General features: G+C 36.9%; 1 protein-coding gene across 2 annotated transcripts in view; it reads left to right on the top strand.

Annotated features, from left to right (window-relative positions):
* Positions 1 to 22,699, top strand: part of PLA2G4A (phospholipase A2 group IVA) — a 113,638-nt gene that overhangs the window by 48,508 nt on the left and 42,431 nt on the right. Inside the window, exons 5-7 of one of the 2 annotated variants that reach the window (XM_069459382.1) lie at positions 1,180 to 1,217; positions 5,366 to 5,507; positions 18,323 to 18,459. In XM_069459382.1, coding sequence (XP_069315483.1) covers positions 1,180 to 1,217; positions 5,366 to 5,507; positions 18,323 to 18,459 — 317 coding nt within the window. The remainder of the gene's footprint in view (positions 1 to 1,179; positions 1,218 to 5,365; positions 5,508 to 18,322; positions 18,460 to 22,699) is intronic. The other variant, XM_069459383.1, reaches the window with a different exon arrangement.

The following is a 22,699-nucleotide window of genomic DNA, read 5'->3' as shown; positions in this document are numbered from 1 at the left end:
AATTGTACAGCAGCTTTCGAAACATTCTCTCATTTGGCTCTCATAACAATCTAGAGTTGCATTATTTATAATTAAAGCCAGGGATAGTGTTGAGACGGTCTTACTGTACAACAGATTTATAATCTCTAGAAAGACATCTTTTTCTTTTTTTTTTGAGACAGAGTCTCACTCTGTTGCCCAGGCTAGAGTGAGTGCCGTGGCGTCAGCCTAGCTCACAGCAACCTCAAACTCCTGAGCTCAAGGGATCCTCCTGTCTCAGCCTCCCGAGTAGCTGGGACTACAGGCATGCACCACCATGCCCGGCTAATTTTTTCTATATATATTTTTAGCTGTCCATATAATTTCTCTCTATTTTTAGTAGAGATGGGGTCTCGCTCTTGCTCAGGCTGGTCTCGAACTCCTGAGCTCAAACGATCTGCCCACCTCGGCCTCCCAGAGTGCTAGGATTACAGGCGTGAGCCACCGCGCCCGGCTGACATCTCTTTCTTAATACCGTTTTGCTCTGTGGACAGTAGTCACTCTCTTTTCCTTTAGAGCAAAATTGTCTCATTGGCAGCGTGCAGTCTTTTAATAGGGTTGGTTGGTTCAAATAGTGTTGAAAAAATAAAAACTGCAGCTCCCAAATCTCATTAGTAGATGTTTCTTGAGCTAACCGCGGTTGGCCAGGCCCTGGGTCCTGCTGCCTACAGTGAATGGCTGCTGTTTCCAGCTTAATGCAGCCTGCACCTGTCATAAATGCATAGACGTGAACTTTCCCCCAGGCTTTCGTTAACCTCTGGGCCCTGACAGCCTCTGACTTGGTGGCCAGAGAAATCTCCTGAATAATAGACAAAACACTGCAGTGGTTTGTATCTTAGACAGTTTTGATGTCCTGTAAATAGAAATTGTGGAACTATACGACTTTATTTTAGTGAGGGGGGATAACAACCAGACAGAGACAATTCTTATGTTTGCTAAAATGACTTATTAAGTAACTTATATCATCAAAATAGCAAAGAGATGATTTATTGAAAAGCACCTGTAGTTTAGGGTCTTCGTGGAGCTGTGTTAACTTTTATTTTTATGTTAAAAATAATCTGGCTCTCAACATTTATTTTAACTTCATTTCCATTATATGAAACATATATCCATTTTATTCCTAATCTAATTACTATATCTTTATTAATATATCTTTTTTAGGTCACCGAAATGATTCTGGAAATGTCTCTTGAAGTTTGGTAAGTGCATTTATTTAATTTGATAAAAAATATTGTGAGTGATCCACGGATTTATTTTAATTGTTAAAGAATATACTTTAGATATAAAAATTATTCTGACAGCTTTGAATGCCTAGAAGTGTATTAAATTTATTTTGTTTTTCTTTAGTTGTTAATAGCTACAAAATTAAAAAAAATTCTTGTAGTGTAATATTCTTTGCTTAATTTTCTAGTAGTTTGGCAGTTGAATAATAGATGTCCGAATACGTACTTTTTGAAAAGGCCCTCCCTCTAGTCAGATATCTATTTCCATAGAGATGAATGCAGTTATTTAAGCCTATTTTCCATTGTTGACTCAGGTAGATATTCAACAACATACAAGTGAACAGAAACAGGAAACTATAAGAATTTTTTTTTGTAGAGGAAAACCTGAAAATTGAGAGTGATTTTGTTCAGATCGATGAGCAGGACTACACATGGTAAAGGTCCACGAAGCATGTTGCTCTTTCAAAGTGGCCAAGAATGAGTGTTGGGAAATCTTTGACTTTTTTTCAAATGGTGACTCTTAGGAGAGGCAGGTGTGCCTTGATCTACCTGATCTCAGATCTAACAATGAGTTCAGTAGATCCCACCTCCCTCAGCCTCACTGCCATCTCTTTATTTTTATTTGATTTTTTAAATTTTTTTTTGTTAAAAGGGCTGGAGAACGCCTGCATATTTTGAGCCACTCGCCTCTGCAAAAGAGGTTGCTAGAACGGTGTCGCAGGAACCGCTGAGCTAAAGCCAGCCCAACTGCCATCTCTTTAGGCTTCCCTGTTGATGTTGAATTTACCAAAGTTACTACTACATATTTTATACAAAAACCAAACAACTTAATTTAACATTTTCATATCTTGTGATTTGCCAAACATATGAAGATGGGTGTACTGGGTTTAGGTAGTTCTTGCTCTTATTTTGACCTCTGGAGTGTGTTGATTTGACTTAGTAAGTGATTGGCATAAATTTCCACAACCTCTCAATGTATGTCACCAAATATCACAGGTACAAGTTACTATGTTGCATTATTTTGCATTAAGTTGATCCTTGTTTAAAAATGGTATGTTTTGGCATGAGATTAGAAATACTATTATTTGACTGACTATGGAAGTAATTCTGTTTGTTTAATGGGAAATAGTCTTCACTGAGATAGTTAGGATCATATTTTTATAGTATTAAAAACTCCTCTTTTATATGTTAATTTATGTCAACTCCAGAATAGAAATATTTTCTTCAAAGAAAAACTCAATGTATTCAAAGAAAAATTTTCCATGTAATGCCTTCCATTAAATATAACATAATATAAAGAAGGAATTAATTAGGAAGTTATAGATAATACATAAAAGAAGAAATAAACCATAATTCTATTACTATATTTATAAAATTACTCCGTATTTTTAAATTTTCTTACAGTTTTTTTTATTGATATATTCTAAACATCTAGGTCATTACTGTTAATAGATTTTTTTTTAATCATGATTCTTTTAAAAAAATAGCATATTACAGCATACTATATTACAAAGAACATGGGTTCCAGAATAAGAAGTCCTGATTTAAATCTACAGCTTGCTTTGGCCGGGCGCCGTGGCTCACGCCTGTAATCCTAGCACTCTGGGAGGCCGAGGCGGGTGGATTGCTCAAGGTCAGGAGTTTGAGACCAGCCTGAGCAAGAGTGAGACCCCGTCTTTACTAAAAATAGAAAAAAATTATATGGACAACTAAAAATATATATATAGAAAAATTAGCCGGGCATCGTGGCGCATACCTGTAGTCCCAGCTACTTGGGAGGCTGAGGCAGGAGGATCGCTTGAGCCCAGGAGTTTGAGGTTGCTGTGAGCTAGGCTGATGCCACGGCACTCACTCTAGCCTGGGCAACAAAGTGAGACTCTGTCTCAAAAAAAAAAAAATAAAAAAAAAAAATAAATAAATCTACAGCTTGCTAATTATGTCAATGTTGAAAAATTTCTAATTACATTTTTACTCATTGGTAAAATAGGAAAAGAATATAAGCATATCTATTGTGATTAAATGAGATAATCTTTCTAAAAAGTATATACTTTAGGAAACTTTCATACATGTATACCACATGTCATAATGGTACTGTTTGTAATAGTTTAGCAAAAATTGGAACTAACTTCAATGTTCCTAGATAAATAAATTATGGTATATTCATATAACAGAAATATTCCAAAATGAATTACTTCTATTTATGTAAGCACAGATGATTCTCAAAAGCAAAATGTTCAATGGAAAAAAATAATGTTCATTGATAGCATTTATGACAAAATTAAAAACTTGCAAAATGACCCTCTATGTTATTTAAGAATATAAATATATACTGTAAAATTATAAAGAAATACATTAGAATGATAAAGATCAAATTTAAGGTAACGGTTACCTTTGAGGACCAGAAAAGAAGGAGAAAAGTTGAGGAGAATTTACAGAGGCAATACAGTGAGATTTTTATTTCTTCAAGTGGCTACAAGATACCTAACCTAATATATGATAATAATTAATAGTACTAGAAAAAGAGTGTAGCCAAGACTAGACTTAAAAATTACTAATTCACTCTCTTACTCTATTCCTCCCCTTGTTACATAATTTTCAAAATAATCAAATTTAATAACTGCAAATCCAATAATTTTATGCACTATAATTTAATTACCATTTCCTTTCTGTTGGATAATAAGGCTAAACAATATTTAAAGATCTATGGTTACTTCCCTTAAAGTAACTCTCCAGAAATAGAATTACTAGGTCAAAGGGAATGTACATTTTAATTATTTTTGGTGCTTACCATTTACCACCTTATTACTTTTCAAGTGTTTCACAAACCTATATTACCAAAACGAATGTATAAGAATAACAGTGTTATTTCACCTCTTTCAGTACTGGAAAACAAGTATTTAAAATATTTTTTTAAACATTAATAACTACTATTTTAATTTGCCAGTGAAATTAAATATTTATTTTTATATTTTCATTATTAATTATACTTCCTTTTCTGTGAGTTACCTATATTTGTGATTTGGGAATTAATAATTAAAATATTATTTGTAATGATCAAACATCATCACTGTAGTGAACATAGCCCAGAGATTTTGCAGTGTCTTCTCTTATTCTAAGGAAGAAATGTACTGAACTAACAGAAATAATTCTTAAACTAATTCACTCTTATGGGATAGACTTTTTTTAGGAATTGTAAAGAGAAAATATTTTATTGGTGATAGCCTTGGCTTCTACATTTTGAATTTATTCACATCCCAATATAGGTTGCTAGATTTTTTTTTTTAAGTACTTTTAAATTTAGTAGCTGGTATTTAGAGTTCAGTATTAGGACCTGTCTTATTTGTGAGGCATTACTGCATGGCGAAAGCACATCATATATTTACTATGTGATCCTGTCCTCTCAGAGCTTCAGATTTCTGATTTGCAGGCTGCAATATATAATAATATATTATATAATAATGTGTAATGTTTACTCCCATGGTTGTTGCATTGATACATATATGGTACCTAATGTGGTTTCTGGCATAGTGTAGGTTTCTGAGAAATTGCTGCTGCCTTATTTAGAAAGGAAGTGTATATATAATTTAAGGGTTCCAAAGTCCTCTAGTTGTAACTCATTTGTGGTTATGTCAAGTTCTGCTATTAGAAGTTGCTTTCTTGTCCATTAGACAGGGTGATTTATTAAGACTACTTCTGCATGTAAGTTCCTCAGAACGCAGACTATTTGCAATGTTAGTAAGTTATGGAGGTGGAGTGATAAGGAGGAAATTCGTGGTCAAGTAAGTTTGGGAGCTACTTTGGCAAACAAATATAAACAGGGTTCTTCAGTGAAGCACTTCCCAAAGTCATTATTATCATAATATACGACATATCAGGGGCTGTTTGTTTGCTCGTTTATCTAAAAGATCACATACTCCTTTTTCTCTGAAAACATGCCTTGGCACGTGCTGCTTTCAGATAGCTGTCACTGTCTACACTTGCTTTAGGTCCCTTCTTAGGAGATGGCTTGAGGTAAGCAGTCAGCATATATCAGTGCAGCTACTGGGGACCTGAGGGAGCTGGATGGGTGTCAAACAAGACTACTGGGAATGTTGGCTCATGACCTTCTCTGTTTTATGTTACAGCTCATGCCCAGACCTACGATTTAGCATGGCCCTGTGTGATCAGGAGAAAGTTTTCAGACAACATAGAAAAGAAAACATAAAGGAGAACATGAAGAAACTCTTGGGTCCAAAGAATAGTGAAGGATTGTATTCTACACGTGATGTGAGTCTGCCATATTTTGAGTACTAGTATAATTTAAAAATAATTTTGCTAGGTCATTTTCTCTAATGATTTTACCCAAATATGGCAATATTAAGTTTGAGCATTGTTCCTTCAGCTTTTTAAGGTAAAGTAAGCAGTTCAGAAATGATAAGTCTTTGAGGAAGGTCATCCCAAATGCTGCCTGTATTTGGTAATATTTATCAGATATAGTTTTTATATTTATTTTTGCTTTATATTTTAGAGCAGTGTTAGGTTCACAGCAAAACTTGGGAGAAAGTACAGAGAGTTCCCATATACCTCCTGCCCCCCCCACCTCCCAGTATTAGTCAGAGTTCTCTAGAGAAACAGAGCCAAAAGAATATGTGTATATATAGTATATATGAGGAGATTTATTATGGGAATTGACTCATGAATATGGAGGTGGAGAAGTCCCATGATATGCCAACTGCAAGCTGGAGAAGAACCAGGAAAGCCAGTGACACAATTTAGTCCAAGGCAAAGGCTTAAGAGCCAGGGGAGAAGGTATAACTCCCACTCTGAAACCAGGGGCAGTTGGAAGGGAGTGGGTGCCGATATAATCTCAGAATTCCAGGGTCTGATATAATCTCAGAATTCCAGGGTCTGAGAACTAGGAGTGCCAATGTCCAATGGATGTCCAATGGATGTCAGCTCAAGGAGAGAGAGAGAATTTGCCCTTCTTCCATGTTTTTGTTGTACTCACGCCCTCAAAGGATTGAATGATGCCCACCCATATTGGTGAGGGTGAATCTTCTTTACTCAGTCTCCTGATTCAAGTGCTAATCTCTTTGGAAAACACCCTCATAGACACTCCCAGAAATAATGTTTTACTAGCTATCTGGGTATCCTTTAACCTAGTCACATTGACAAATAAAATTAACCATCATAATCTTTGACTATCAACATCCCATACCAGAGTGGTACCTTTGTTACAAAGATGAACCTACATTGACATATCATTATCACTCTAAGTCCACAGTTTACATTAGGGCTGACTCCAATCTATGGACTTGGACAAATGTATAATGACATGTATTCACCATAATAGTATCATACAGAGTAGTTTCACTGCCCTAAAAATCCTCTGTCTTCCACCTAATCATCTCTTCCCCCTAGCCCATGGCAACCACTGATTTTTTTACTGTCTCCATAGTTTTGCCTTTTCCAGAATGTCCTATGGTTGGAGTGATACAGTATGTAGCCTTTTCAGATTGTCTTTTTTCACTTAGTAATATGAATTAACGTTCTTTCACATCTTTTCCTAGCTTGATAGTTCATTTTGTTTTAATGCTGAATAATATTCCACTGTCTGTATGTGCCACAGTTTAGCTAATTTTTGATATAGTTTTTTTAAACAGGTATACTTATGTGCAAATAAGATGTTTATTTTATTAATAGGAAAAATTTAGTCTCAGACTTAAAAGGATGAATACTAATTAATTAATTTTAGTATAGACAAATATTAAACCATGAAAATCATTATGGAACAAGAAGAAATAATATAAATCTTATTAATGATAATGCAATTAACAAATATAGGCCGGGCGCGGTGGCTCACGCCTGTAATCCTAGCACTCTGGGAGGCCGAGGTGGGCGGATCGTTTGAGCTCAGGAGTTCGAGACCAGCCTGAGCAAGAACGAGACCTCGTCTCTACCAAAAATAGAAAGAAATTAGCTGGACAACTAAAATATATAGAAAAAATTAGCCGGGCATGATGGTACATGTCTGTAGTCCCAGCTACTTGGGAGGCTGAGGCAGAAGGATCACTTGAGCCCAAGAGTTTGAGGTTGCTGTGAGCTAGGCTGACGTCACAGCACTCACTCTAGCCCGGGCAACAAAGCGAGACTCTGTCTCAAAAAAAAAAAAAAAAAACACAAAACAAAACAAAACAAATATAGGTAAATATGATAGTGGAGACAAAAGGAAATGTGCCAAATTCTTCATATTTCATAGCAGAGAGTTAAAAGATATTATTCAAAATTGACTAAGTAGTTAAAAATAATGTCTTCCACATTTTAAAGCTTTTCCTAATCCTAAGTATAAAGACATTAAAATAAAAATATATTGTGAACAAATATTGAAAATATAATCCTTCAATTGTACTTTATCTTTTTTCTTCTTTTAAATTCCAATAAAATATAGCATCATTTATTATTCAGTAATATATTTGATAATCTACTCTTTGGCTGTCCATCCTTTTTTCCTTCATCCATTCATCTATCCATCCATCCATCATCTAATCTACCTATCTACTTCTATCTCTTTCTTTCTGAAATCTACAAAGATAAATTGCTACAGTGATGCTCATCAAATGATAAAATGGTGAAGTTTCTTGTAAGTGCCCTATTAGGTAAGTTTTTACTTATTTTCTTTGAACTTTTCTGTTAATTGAGTATTTTAAGTGAGCATAATTTATTTTCATCAAATAATATTTGCATTACATGCATAAGGAAACACATATGTACGCACTGTCATCTATGCACACACGCATCAGGGATTCAAGGTTGTTGCAAATTAAGGACAGAATATAGTTGGAAATGAGACATAAATTCTGAGTGAGGGAGCCACATGAGCACCCCGGTCCCACATGTGACTGCAGATCAACAAATGTGTTTTTAGGTGGGCGTAGGGGGGAAAAGCCAACCTGCTGATGCTAGAATGGCCTTTGTTGTTACAAGAACAGATACTGCTTCTGGGGAATTTTTGCTAAAAAGAAACTAAAGGGAGAAGTGAAACCTCCATTTAAGTTTCTATTTAAAAGAGAAAGAGACTTCTCTTCCATCCTGCATCATGCGTGTCACCACAACAGATTCCTGGCAGAACTTGTGGTTGTTTATCATGTCAGATTAACTAGTCCTTGAAGAAACTTCCTTCTCTGCATATTACTCAGACATTTTCAGCTGTTCTGGAGTTTTTTCTTATTGTGTTTTTTTTTTCTTTTAATATAAATAGTAAACCTTTCAGCAGCAATTCTACAACTTTTTTCTTTTTGTCTCCATCCTTATTTGGTATTGTTATACCCTTGGAGCAGAGAAATGATATTTTGTTTGTTTGTTTTTCAGCTCATGGGGGTACAAAAGATCAGGCTATATACATTGCCCATGCCTCCCCATCCCCCCGAGTCTGAGCTTCAATTGTGTCCATTCCCTAGACAGTGCACATCACACTCATCATGTAGGTATACACCCATCCCCTCCCCCCACCCCATCCTCCCCAGTCAGAACTTCAAGCGTGTCCATTCCCCCGACAGTGTGCATCGCACTCATCAAGTAGGTATACACCCATCCCTTCCACCCAGACCCGACCTCTGTCCGATACCCAATTGGTGTTATTCCCAAATGTGCACTCAGGGAAACCAGTTTGCTGGTGAGTACATGTGGTGCTTATTTTTCCATTCTTGGGATACTTCACTTAATAGAATGGGTTCCAGCTCTCTCCAGGAGAACCAAAGAGATGCCATATCGCCATTATTTCTAATAGCTGAGTAATATTCCATGGTATACATATACTACATTTTGCTAATCCATTCATGAATCGATGGGCATTTGGGTTGTTTCCACATCTTTGTGATTGTGAATTGTGCTGCTGTAAACATTCGGGTGCAGGTGTCTTTTTTATAGAATGACTTTTTTTCTTCTGGGTAGATGCCCAATAATGAGATTGCTGGATCGAATGGTAGGTCTACTTGAATCTGTTTAAGGTATCTCCACATTGCTTTCCACAGGGGCTGCACTAGTTTACAGTCCCACCAGCAGTGTATAAGTGTACCTATCTCTCCACACCCACGCTAACATGTATAGTTTTGGGACTTTTTGATAAAGGCCATTCTCACTGGAGTTAAGTGATATCTCATTGTGGTTTTGATTTGCATTTCCCTGATGATTAGAGATGTTGAACACTTTTTCATATGTTTGTTAGCCATTTTTATATCTTCTTTTGAAAAATTTCTATTCATGTCCTTTGCCCACTTTTTGATAGGGTTGTTCGATTTTTTCTTACTGATTTTCCTGAGTTCTAAATAGATTCTTGTTATCAGTCCTTTATCTGATGTGTAGTATGCGAAAATTTTTTCCCATTCTGTAGGTTGTCTGTTTACTCTCGTGACTGTTTCTTTGGTTGTGCAGAAGCTTTTTAATTTGATCAGGTCCCATTTATTTATTTTTGTTGTTGCTGTGATTGCCTTAGGGGTCTTCTTCATAAATTCTTTGCCTAGGCCAATGCCTGTAAGAGTCTTTCCTACGTTTTCTTCTAGAATTCTAATAGTTTCTGACCTAAGGTTTAAGTCTGTTGACCACCGTGATTTGATTTTTGTGAGGGGTGAGAGCTGTGTGTCCTGTTTTAGTCTTCTACATGTGGCTATCCAGTTTTCCCAGCACCATTTATTAAATAAGGAATCTTTTCCCCAGAGTATGTTTTTGTCTGCTTTGTCAAAGATTAGATGGCAATATGAGGATGGTTTTATATTTGGATTTTCTGTTCTGTTCCACTGGTCTGTGTCCCTGCACTTGTGCCAGTACCAGGCTGTTTTAAGAACCACGGCCTTGTAGTATAGTTTGAAGTCTGGCAAATTAATACCTCCCATTTTGTTTTTGTTGTTTAAGATTGCTTTTGCTAAACGGGGTCTTCTCTGGTTCCATACAAAGCGTGAGAAATGATATTTTGAGTTCTTTTCATTTCAAGCATTTGTCATTTATTGAGACACGGTGCTAGCTACTGGAGAAGAATAAAGCTGAGATGGTTAGCACTGAACAGTTACTTTCTTTAGTGAGTTTAAGAGGAAGATATTTAAAACCAATGACATGTTAAGTCCTCAACAAAGAGGTATGAACGGAGGGATGGAAAGTGCTTGCAGGAGGGTGACTCACTCTCTTTCTCTGCAGCAGAGATTGTGGAAAGTTCTCTTAGAGTGGATGACTGTTGGCCAAGCCTTGAAGTATGAGCTTGGCTAGAAGAAAAGGGAGGAAATTGATACCTCTGTTCATTGTTGGTCACCAAGCTCATTTGGGAGACTCTGCCTTTGCAACCTCAGAGATTCTCTGTCTAGTTTCTTTCCAGGCAAGAATTATTTTCTTCACTCTTAACAGCTGATAGACTTGCCTCCGACTCCGAAGTGAAAAGTTATAAGATAACAAATCCTTTATTTCTTGCCATAGGATTGACATACTGCATAACCAACGCTTCTCCTTCACAACTTCCCTCCTAGTTCAATGGAGAAAATACTCCCTTTTCTTTGGAATACAAATCCCCATCAGATAGAGACCACAAGGTCCTCTTAGCAACCCCAGTATATCTGTTGTCCGGTTCTTCCCAGGCCTCTCTCCACCTATGCCGTCAGCCTCTACCTCCGTGTGGATATTTCCCATAAAAATATAAACATGCTCTAAATTCCATTATTAAAAAAAAAGAAAAAGGAACAGAAAAATCTCCCTAAATTCTACATTCCATTCTGCATTCTGCTCTGTGTCTTTCCTTACCTTCGCAAACTTCTCCAAAATTTTCTGTGCAAGCTCATTCTACGTCCTTACTTTCCTGAGGCTTCTGCCTTCATTATTCTATTGCAGCTGCTCCGCTTTCACCGGTACTGATAAATGCGAAGGATCTTGTTCTTGCCCTGTCTTGCCCAACCTTGCAACTGCAAATGACAACGTCTCCTTACTTTTTGAAACATTGTCTACCCTTCACTTGCTGTCTTCTCCTGGTTTCCATCATGCTTCTTCGGTTTTCTTTACCAGATCTTCTTCTTCTGAGCAGTCTTTAAATATAGTAGTTTCTGAAGACCCAGCCCTCGGCCCCTTTCTCCTTATTCTATACTCTTAAGAAATTTCTCTCCCACTCATGATGTCACCCAACACCTGAGTGCTGAGGACTTTCACACGTATATCAACAACTTAGAACCCCCCTTTTGAGTTTCAGACCTGAATATCTACACCTGTCCTTGATTTCTTTGCTTTTTTACATCCCAACATCTCAGACTCAGCGTGTCGAAATCTGAACGCACAATCTTGTCTTTTCTTAATAGTTCTACTTGTGCCTGTCCTCCCTCTTCCCATTTTCTGTTCACAGTGAATTCGGAGTGATCTTTTCAAAACACATATCTGATTATATCAATTCTAAGCTTAAAATCCTTCTGCTGCTCTTAGGATCTCAGGCCCGCAGCCTCTCTCGAGCTTCATTTTTGCCAGTTGATCCTCCCAGTAAGTGCCTCTTAGTTCCACGTCTCTGCAGAACTTTTCCCAATTGGAGCTCTTCTGTGAATTGTTCATTCCTGCTGCAATATGTTTTCCCCTGGACCATTCTTCCTTCCACCCTACCCGCTTCTCAGCTGACTAACTGGCCTCCCATTCTTTAATCAGCACATAGATCCTTTATTCTGAGACTTCCTCATCATCTCCCTCATCTTCTCCCTTCCTCCCGCCAAGTCTGTGTTGGGTCTCTCAGTCATAGTCTCTTATGGAACATATATGTACAATATCTTCTCAACATTTATCATGATTGTACTTTAAAAATACGTGTACAAATATTTGTTTAATGACTTCTTTTTTTCATTAGAATGTAAGTTTTATGAGGACTGGAACAATGTCTGTGTTATACATTTCTATATTCCAAGCATCTAGCGTAGCTCCGGGAATGGTAGATCCTTGGTAATTATTCATTGTTTAGGTCAGGACACAGATTTAGGTGGTGGTTTGGCATTGCATCCATGGCATGAATTAGCTAGAGAGAGAATCAGGGTCTCAACACAGAGGAATACCAGTATTAGGTTGTTTGGGAGAAGACACAGGTTAAGGAGAGAGTCTGGATGAGATTGTGGCTTAGACTGTTGAATTAGAAATGTATGTGGGACATATTGGCACAGATGTCCAGTTGGCATTTGCTGTCAGGTGCTTCTTTTCAAAAAGCAAGTTGCTGCTGCCACCCCTAGTGACTCTCCTTTTGTGGAAAGGAGTGGTGAGTCTTCCTGGGAAAATAAAACTTGGGTTAATATTTGTACCAATGACAGCATACTAACTTTTCTGCAACAGATGGGAAATGAGGTAATTATGCTTTTTTCTCTGGAATATCCTTCAAAAATATTAAATTCATGTGTTTGGAAGTCATTTCTAGAATTGCAACTTTTGTTTTTGCTATTTTTGTCTAAAGTTTTTCTCTTGGCAGAAATAATTCATTTGGACATATCGGTACCACCCATTCCCATAGCAAAAGTAATATTTTTCTATTTTTTTGTTAATCCTTGGGTTTCTTAAGCTCCCACTTCCCTTGTTCCCTGCCAACATCGTGACTTTCTGCTCAGTACAGGCTCGTTGGCCTCCTTAAGGTATGGAAGAGTGGGCTCTTGTGGCAGTTTGTGCAAAGAAAGGGAAAAGTCCTACTCAAATCTCAGTGCACAGACTGTGACTTTCTTGTTCACAGTTTTTAATAAACAGGCAGCATCCAGTTTAGGACCTTAATGTTGACTTAAAATGTTGAATGAATTTGGGTACATTGTTCTACCCGTGTGGTTCACTTGTAAAATGGAGATAATGTCTCTTATTGGAGTAAGAGGATGGGTATAATACTTGTAAAACATCCAGCAAAATATGTAGGGGGCATATAGTAGTTTCTCAATAAAATAGTTTGCATTATGCATATTATTGGGTGCCACTGTTCTGTAGCATAGCACCCTGAGGCAATAACTGTTGCATTTAATAAGGCCTTGGCTTTCCTGCCTGGATGATGAACTAGTCAAATAGTCAAGGTTTCTAACAGCCTAAGAGTTTATTTTCTTAAGTACTAAGATTTTTTTTTTAAAAGATCATTGGTTTTAATTATTTGGATGAAAGTCTTTCTGAAATGAATAATTCCTTGCTCAGATTGAACTGATTAGGGTATTTGCATGTCTGTTTCTTTGCAATCAGTTACCATTTTTCCATGCTCTGTGTGTCTACTTGAAGTAATTTCTTCATACTGCCTTTTTTCCTTTCAACTTTGTTGCTTAGATTTCAAATCTGATAAACAAGCTTGTTGTTAGAAGTGTCTCTAATTAGTGTAATTTTCCCATGAGTAAAGCACTGAGATCTTTCCTGAGCAAGATATATGACTTTGTGTGGGGGGATTTTTGACATATTTTGATTGTTCAGGGGCCACTGTTTTATATTTTCCTTTTATAAAGTTCCTTTTGGTCAGATGAAGTTTCCAGATTACAGTCTCCTATGTGAAGTGAAATGTTACTACACAGTATCTGTGTCCCCTAAAAACTGACTACAGCAGAGCACAGTTGGTTGGGGGACTGAAGTTTGCAATTAGATTAGTGGGGAAATGAGAAAAGGAAAATGCCTCGACTTTCATCAGAGTATAAAAGAGAAAAATGCTTCTTCTTAAGAAAGAGTATAAGGACTATATTTCAGTTTAAACAAATAGATATCTTTGGATGAAAATAGAGGTACAACATGGACCTTAAATAATTTATTCTCTGAGTTCTACTCTGTAGTTTGTCATGTTGTCAAGACTAGAGAAAAGAAAGAACATCTAGTCGGGGCAGGGCGGCTGAGCAGAACAGTTTCTGAAGGAGGTCATGGAAACCAACCTTGAGTTGTTAGTGAGAATGATTATTCATTTGTTTATGCTGATTCCTTCATCTAGAAGATTTGTCCTCTTATTTCTGCCTTCATCCTGACCATGGCACTTTGCACTGTCAATTCTTAATGCCCTTTGAGCCTGTAAACACTGAAGGGCAGACAGGGGAGGACTCCCCGGGGTGGAGTGCAGGATGACGCACTCAGCAGGTGTGGGCTTCCAAGGGTCAGGTTTCAGGACTCAGGTAAACAGCCAAGGGATAAAACAGAGCTGGAAACTGGTCTGGAAAGCAGGTGTCCAAGAGGCCGAGACTGCACTCAGTGGGGTGGTGCATTATGAGGGGCCTAAAGGTGCTTGACCGCTGAGGAATGCGGAGCTGTTAGGGAAACATTACTGGGGAGAGGCGGACAAAAACCCACATGCCAGGAGCAATGAAAGGGAGGGCATATGGGGACAGGTGCTAGATTTTCTGCAGGTGGTATTGCTTACTTGAGTAAGCAGGTTGCCCTCCATAATATGAGTGGGTTTCATCCAATCAGCTCAAGGCTGGAAGAGAACAAAAGACTAGGCTCCCTGAGCAGGTGGGAATTAATCTGCCAGCAGACTGCTTTAGATTTCATCTGTACCATTGGCTCTCCTGGTTCTGGAGCTTGCTGCTCCACGCTATGCATCTGGACTTGCCAGTCTCTATAATGCTGTGAGCCAACTCATGGTGATAAATCTCTTTCTGTGCCTGTATATGTACACACATACACATACATCCTATTGCTTCTGTTTCTTTGAAGAGCCCTGACTAATACAGGGGTCAGGAGGACAGGGAGACAAATGTCTTTATGTAATTGTCAGATCTTAAGATCTATGAAAAAGTAAAAAAAATCCTTGAACACTTCTGGATTTTCTTTTGTGAGGAGGAAATTAATATCTGTAAGCCTGTGATAACTAAATCAAAACCACAGGGTTTTTGATACAGGAAAACTCATTTCCTGCAATCCTATGAGAGAAGTATGAGAACTATTTTTTGGCATGATTTATACCCAAATACTAGTGATATTAAGTCTAAATATAACCTAAAACCTTCTCAACAACACTTGTCGGATTCTTTTATAATCAGAGCCAGGACTAACAGCTGCACCTTATAACTCCCCAGCTATTTCGTCGAACATTATTTCAGAATGACCAAAACTATTAAGACATCCAAACTAGTCTTCGTTTATTACATAAAATTGTGCTGATATTATTTGAAGTGATACATGAATCTGAAACATAGTTTGACTAAGCATCCAGTGGATTCTCTTAATAAAGGTTCCTGCTTTCTTTCTGAGCAATGACAAAGAGGAAGAAGCAACAAGTTTTGGTGCCAGTCACACCTCAGGTCAAATCCTGGTTGTCCTACTGATTAGCTATCTGTCCATGGGTGAGGTATTGCACGTGCTTAACTCCTCATCTGAAAAATGGAAATAAAAATTACTTTCTCTTGAGAGTTGGGAAGAGTAAATGAGACAAATTATGTAAAATGTCCATGAGGGTGTGAAGCACTTAGTATGTTCTTGATAAGTCTAATTTCCCTTTCTTTTTTTTAATAGTTCATACGCAGTTATAATTTTGTAGTTTTATAATTTATATTTCTGTATGAGTTATAGAATCTAGAATGTTGCTAGTTGCAAACAGCTTCTCAATCAATAGTTCTATCTAATATGTTTATATATAAGTAAACTGAGCCCACAGAAGATTTTCTTAGTCTCAGGGCACAGGGCACAGTTGCAGGAAAGCAGGAGATATTTGTTTTCAGAGACAAAGTGGAGCATAGTGAAATAAGAGCTGTTTATCTGACCGATCCATTTTTGAATCCAAACACCACTTTCTAGCATTGTGACATTGGAAAAATTATCTTTGTTGTGTCTCAAGTACTTTAAAAAGGGGGTAATAATATGTATTTGATAGAGGTGAGGAAATTAAATGATATGCATATGATACATGAACACAGATTAATTCATACTTAATAAATGAAGGTAATTGTAATTTGCACAATTATTTGATCAGTTTTTATGTACAGATATCTGGCATTTTCTTTTACCTGATAGCAACCCAAGCATCTGAATTAAAAGTCTTACCTGAAAACCTTTTCAAAGAATTACTTTAAAGAAATAATGAGAGCAATGGGTTACATAGCACATGAATTCCAGTTTAATTAGGAGGCTGTTTCCAGAAGATTCTGAGCAACGTACACATGAAGAAGGACATCTGGGGGGTTGTTTGCTTAGGATTAGTGAAGGCTTTATGTTCATTCTTCCAACTTCTCTTATTAAATCTCCCTCTGAATAACTGTGCAAGCTGTTTGCTGTATGTTGAAATGAACAGTGTAATCTGTTGCTAAAAACATTCTTACTCTATTCTAAACTACTTGATTTGTATTTTGTTATTTTTCATAATACAGTGTTACAATTAACCAAACCTACAGACTCATATGCCCCCAAATGATTTTTGAATACAAACAATCTACCTTCTCCTACAATATCAACCTTGAAAGTTTTTCCTTTAAAACCCTTAATAATACTATTTTTCTGAACTCCCTAGTATACTCCTTCTGCAATAATAAGACTGGTTTCTTGGTCCCCGAATCGCATACCCTTGACTGCTTATGCCTGGCTTGGTCTGAACCTTAGGCCCAGTGCTGAGCACATAGCAATGATAAATGTTTGCTATTATTATTATATTGCCTATAAACTTGACCTCTTTTCAAGGCCTAATTCAAATCCCTCCTCTTTGTTCTGACTTCTTATCTGGCTTCTTTACAACTACTGTTGTAGCTAATACTATTTTGTGCTCCATTCACCCACTTTATATACCACTTTAGTTTCCTATCTTAGCTTTGTTTCCTCCTCTAGACAAGCTTTTAAGAACTTATATATTTTACTTGATTTGCAACTTTAAAATCTATGTTTGAGAGCCTTATGTTTATCTATACATACACAGGTTCAAAGCCATTTAAATTACTCCGAGGCACTGGTAGAGTGTGTTTTTATTGTGAGGTCTCCAGTTTGCATCTAGTTTGATGCCTAGCGTCTTTTTTTTTTTTTTTTTTGAGACAGAGTCTCACTTTGTTGCCCAGGCTAGAGTGAGTGCCGTGGCGTCAGCCTAGCTCACAGCAACCTCAAACTCCTGGGCTCAAGCAATCCTCCTGCCTCAGCCTCCCGAGTAGCTGGGACTACAGGCACGCGCCACCATGCCCGGCTAATTTTTTCTATATATATTTTAGTTGTCCATATAATTTCTTTCTATTTTTAGTAGAGATGGGGTCTCGCTCTTGCTCAGGCTGGTCTCGAACTCCTGACCTTGAGCGATCCACCCGCCTCGGCCTCCCAGAGTGCGAGGATTACAGGCGTGAGCCACCGCGCCCGGCCGCTAGCGTCTTTTGATTTGAGGCCACTTGGCTTTAGAGAAGAGCTCTGGATTAGGAATTTAGTCTTAGGTGTCCTACTCTTTGCTGCCCTAACTTCAATAAGACTTAACTTCTACAGGTTTCTCTTTCCATATTTAAGAGTTAAATAATCTTTTTGGTCTTTCTGGTTGTAAAATAATCATTTCATTAACATATGCGTACATTATGTTGCTAAGTGGGCACTCAGGGATGTACACACATTGATGCTGTGTATTCAGCATTTCTAGGATCGAGTGCCCTATGTCTTCCTTAGCCTGGCTTTGCGCTTTGGGATCCTCGTTCTCGGTAATGACAGCATCATCTGTTTATGAGCAAAGCTAGAAACCCTAGCACTTCTTTTTCTATTTTACTCCTAGCATCAGATCAGTAACCAACTACAAATTACCAGTTAACAAATCTTATATAAGGAACATCATCATTTAGAACTTTCATCTGCAAAAGGAGCAAATACTTCCCTTTGCTCTCCTTACAGGATATGTGAGAGAACCAAACAGAACAATGCCCCTGAAAACAGTTCAAATATTGCAAAAGGTTGAACAAAAATAGAACATTATTATTATTGTTACTAAATAGAATAAGCTGGTCATTTTAATAATATCTGCTTTCCAATAGACATTGATTCTTGATTGTCTTATATGAAACATTATTTTCTTTGTTAAAAAAAATTAGACATTACTAAAGTATGAGTGAACTTGCACTCCCTTATAACAAAATGTGGGCTAGATAATATAAAAATTGAGATTAAAGGGCAATACATTTTACGATTTTCACTTTGTGTGCAATCTTTGTGTTGCTTCGTTTCAGGTGCCGGTGGTGGCCATATTGGGTTCTGGAGGAGGTTTCCGAGCCATGGTGGGATTTTCCGGTGTGATGAAGGCACTGTATGAATCAGGAATCTTGGATTGTGCTACCTATGTTGCTGGTCTTTCTGGCTCCACATGGTCTGTATACATTTTTCATTTTAGTTTTATCATGCTAAATGTTAAGAATTTATCTAACTCAAACATTAGAAGTGAAAAGGGGTTTTAGAAAATGGAAAATTAAGGTTCCAGCCTGATGCCATAATCTGCTTAAAAAATTTTTTTAAAGGCAAATCCATATCTATTAATAACTATCACCATAAACTTACCACTTTTAAGCCACTTTGTAACTAAAAATGTAGTTAAAACATAAAATAAAAAAATGGACCAACTGAAAATAATTCTAGATAAATATAGCAGAAGAGGAATAACATACTCCACCCATAATTAATTTAATCTTCCTATAATTTGCTGATTTGTAGTCCTTTGGTGAACATGTCTAAGTCTACATGATTCACTAGGTATTCATTTTCTTCTTTAGGGCAAATAGAATAAAATGCAATAAATATACTGTAGTATAGAGAAGGAAAACAAATTTTAAATGCAGGAATGCAATAAATTTCACTGATATATATCTAACTAAACCTGAAATTAGCCTTTTAAATGCATGTAAGCTCAGCTAAGTTTAGATGGAAAGTCAAAGCATCCATATGTATATACTTGTACCCTGTAGATTTGCTTCTTCACAAATACATTTATAAAACATTTTCCAAGATGTATTAATACTTTTTGGTTTGCCTACCTCACAGAAGCACATGCAAAATCAAATAAATTCCTTGCTCATATTTCTCAATTAATAGGACCACTTTATTACAAAAGATCTATCTTTGATTTCCAAGACTTTTTTAGTCATTCAACTATGGCAAGCTCAATCTGTCATCATGTTGTATTCTATATGTCTAGCATTTTCACGTTCTGTGTCATTTTACCTTGTGAGATGGATATAAGTTTCTTCATCTTTCAGTTAAAGAAAATTTGACTCAGAGGCCAAGTGACTTGTCCAGCATGGCTAGCGGAACATAGAAATTCTGGCTTTGGGTCCCCTGTTCGAAGATGCTTTCTACTAAACCACCATCTTTTCTTGGACATCTATATATTTTATATATAGTTTTGCATTTAAATAACCTATAGTTTCTTAAATATTTTGAATCAGATTCTTTGGCTAAAGAACAAAAACGTAGAGCCATGGCTGCCACCTTCTTGGTGTTACCCTCAAAATGATTTATCTTTTCTGAAAGAAGGGTGTAGCCCATCATTATTCTTTCCCTTGAAGGAAAGAGCAGGCACCTGCCTGTTTCATGAGTAATGTGGTGGAAATACTTGGACCCTTACATTAATTCGCCTACTCAATTTTGTTATTATTCTTCAGTTGGTTTTCGTTCTCTGAACTCACTATTTATTATAGATCCCTTTTGTCCAGGACTGACTAATACGCTGCAAGACGTATACTTTCTTAAACTCATCTAATAAAGAAAGACTGGTCCTTGGAAACTGATTTAAGGATATAATTGTGTGTGTGTGAACTTGATTAGAGCTGCAGCCATTGCTTAGGTTATAGATTTGGAGGATTGTAGTCTCACATTCTCCTGTTAGGGTTCTGAAAACAAGTCCTGTAAAACGTAATTAAAAGAATCTTAAATGTGCACACACATTTATGTATATATGAACTTTTATTCTGTCTTTCAAAGCCTTATTTCCTTGAAGATTAGCCACCTTTTTTTTTAATTGCGTGTTCTTAAAAGCTACTCACTTTTTAAATCCTTACAGTAGATTTTCACTCACAGACCACTTAATTTCCAAAATTCTTATTTTACTTGACTTCTTTGGGGGTGGAGTAGGGGAGGGAGGGGTCGGAGGTTGAGACTTTTCACACATTGACTTGTCCTTATTTCAGATTGCTTCTATTGTGGCATTTTGGTTTGATTTCGTCCTCTGTGATTGCTCTCTCCTCCATACATGGTCTTTCCTACTTTCCACTACTTTTCTCCTTAACGTGGGCTTTCCTCCAGGCCTTCCCTTTTGCTCTATTACACGTACTCATCCTTCCTTGGTAATTCCACCTACTTCTACCACTTCAGCTGTTGCCACCAAGAATTTAGTTTATGGAATCCTAGAGCATCTCCAAACTTAATAGGCAAAGCAAAGAAACACCTAATGGATCCTGCAAAGAGGCCGTCAGAGAGGAGAACCGAGCAAAAATAAGTCCCAGAGGGCAGGGTGAAGAGTGCTGTGAGAAGTGGCTGATTCAATCATGTTGGAAATCTGTGAAAAGCTTAGCATAGGACTGGGTTTGGCCAGTGGTTTTAATAAGAACCACTAGTTAAAGTAAATAAAGGATACTTTTGAACATGAAATTACAAAACAAAAAGAAGTGAACAGAAGGTAGACGTTCAAAAGGTAGGAATGTGAACCTCCTTCGTAAGAGCTGTCTGTTATTTCAAGCAGTTGGAAAGGGAAGGAATGAGCAGAGTTATTGTTTGAAGGGAATATAATAATGTAATGCCCAGGGAAGAAGGATTTTTTTTAGAATTTATGAAATTCAAATATTATTTTTAGAAGTCTGCGGTAAAGGAAATAGTGTAGAGGGATAGATGGGAGATAAAGAAATAGAAGGATCGTAGATAGGGAAAGATTCAGGCAGAGACAGGACAAGAGAGAGAGAGAGAGAGAAAGAGAGAAAGCACAGGTGAAGGTGTTAACCATGGAAAGACGAGATGCTTCCCGAGACAGAAGAAAAGGTGGTCAGGATGAGTCATGTTAATGCTTCTCTCTTAAAAAGTATAGGTGAGAAGGTAAAAAGTTCAAAGGAAGGAATTCGGAAAGGCTTGGAAAAACAAATTACACTTCTGTGTTATGCAACTTTTTATATTCTGCTGATATGTGGCCATTATTTGGCATAAATGAGGTAATACGGAAATATCTGGAGAAGCCCTAGACCTCCCAGAAAGTTTTCTGTGATCACAAAAGAGAATTTTAGGTAGAACAAAGCTTCCTTTATAACTCCTACTACTTTTGTGGTAATTATTTCTGAAATTATTTTTGGATGATACTTGTGATTCATTAAATATAAGCATGAGCCAACCTGGAGACATGAAGTGTGTGAGCTAGGGAATTATGACAGTCACCCTATGTTCTCTTACTCAGTTAACTCTCTTCCTCAGTAAGGCTGCTTTCTTGTAACACCCTTAGGGGCTATTGGATACTGATGGCCATGTTTGCATGGCGTTACCTTCTAAAGAGAAATTAGAACAGCTCTGCATCTCTAGACAATAGAACCCAATTATCTATTTCTGAAATTGTGGAAAGGATTCTTAGATTTTGAGCAACTTCCAACCCCAAAGGAAGGATTTTCCTAATTTACATTCAGTCAGTGGTTAACATTGGGAAGAGCGGAAGAGAGGAGAAGAGAAAGGCCTTCAGGTCTTGCTAGAGATGATCCACTGTGCAGAGATACTTTTTAGAGTCATAAGTTGATTCATTGAAGACCAGCTAAATATAGATGGAAAAGGGAATTCTAAGCATAATGTAAATAAGATTAAATAATTACATCATTCTATGAACAGTAGGAAATGCCAATTTCCAACAGCAGAATGATCATTAATCGCTAAATTAATTTCTACTGACATTAAATCTTTGTTTGGTTCTTTTGCTTGTATTTACCCTGCCTCATTGTGGAAAGGATTTAATGTATGTTAATATGAAATAAAACTGGATTGCATACATTAAAGTTAGAAATGGAAAAAAAGAAAAAATATAGTTAGAAATTATATTAAAAATTCATGCTGTAATCTGTAGGTTTGAGAGGCATGTGACACAGTTTTGGATTTAAGCTTTCTAGAATTCAAGGCAAAAGGCAAATTATGTACAGTTATTTAATACACATTTTTATAAACTAATGGTGAGCTATTGGCCCAGGGAGGAATTATTCTTGGTAATAAGACCAGTCAAGAATTTCTTTTCAGTGTTCTCATAAAAAGTGAACCATATCCTGAATATTTCCAGAATTGACAACCTTAGAGGCTCAAAAGGATGTTTTATTTCCTTATTTTGTGATGTTCTTAACTATAAACTAATGTTATTACAACAATGTATGCATTTATTCAAAGTATGACAGGGTCCAGAAAATCAGATCTTGGTTGATCTGGATGAATCATGTCGTAGACTTTGGGATAGGTATGGAAATGAATGGATGGATTACCCATCTCTCAAGCATTCTAAGCTTTATTTTTATAGATTTTTGGTGATTATACTAGGCTTGAGTTCAGAGTAAGTCTATTTGATTTATCTTTACCACATGTTGTGGGAACTATTACGAATTCAA

Source organism: Eulemur rufifrons, chromosome 27, assembly GCF_041146395.1.
Source record: "Eulemur rufifrons isolate Redbay chromosome 27, OSU_ERuf_1, whole genome shotgun sequence".
NCBI classification, from domain to species: Eukaryota; Metazoa; Chordata; class Mammalia; order Primates; family Lemuridae; genus Eulemur; species Eulemur rufifrons.
This window is presented reverse-complemented; position numbering and strand designations above follow the sequence as displayed.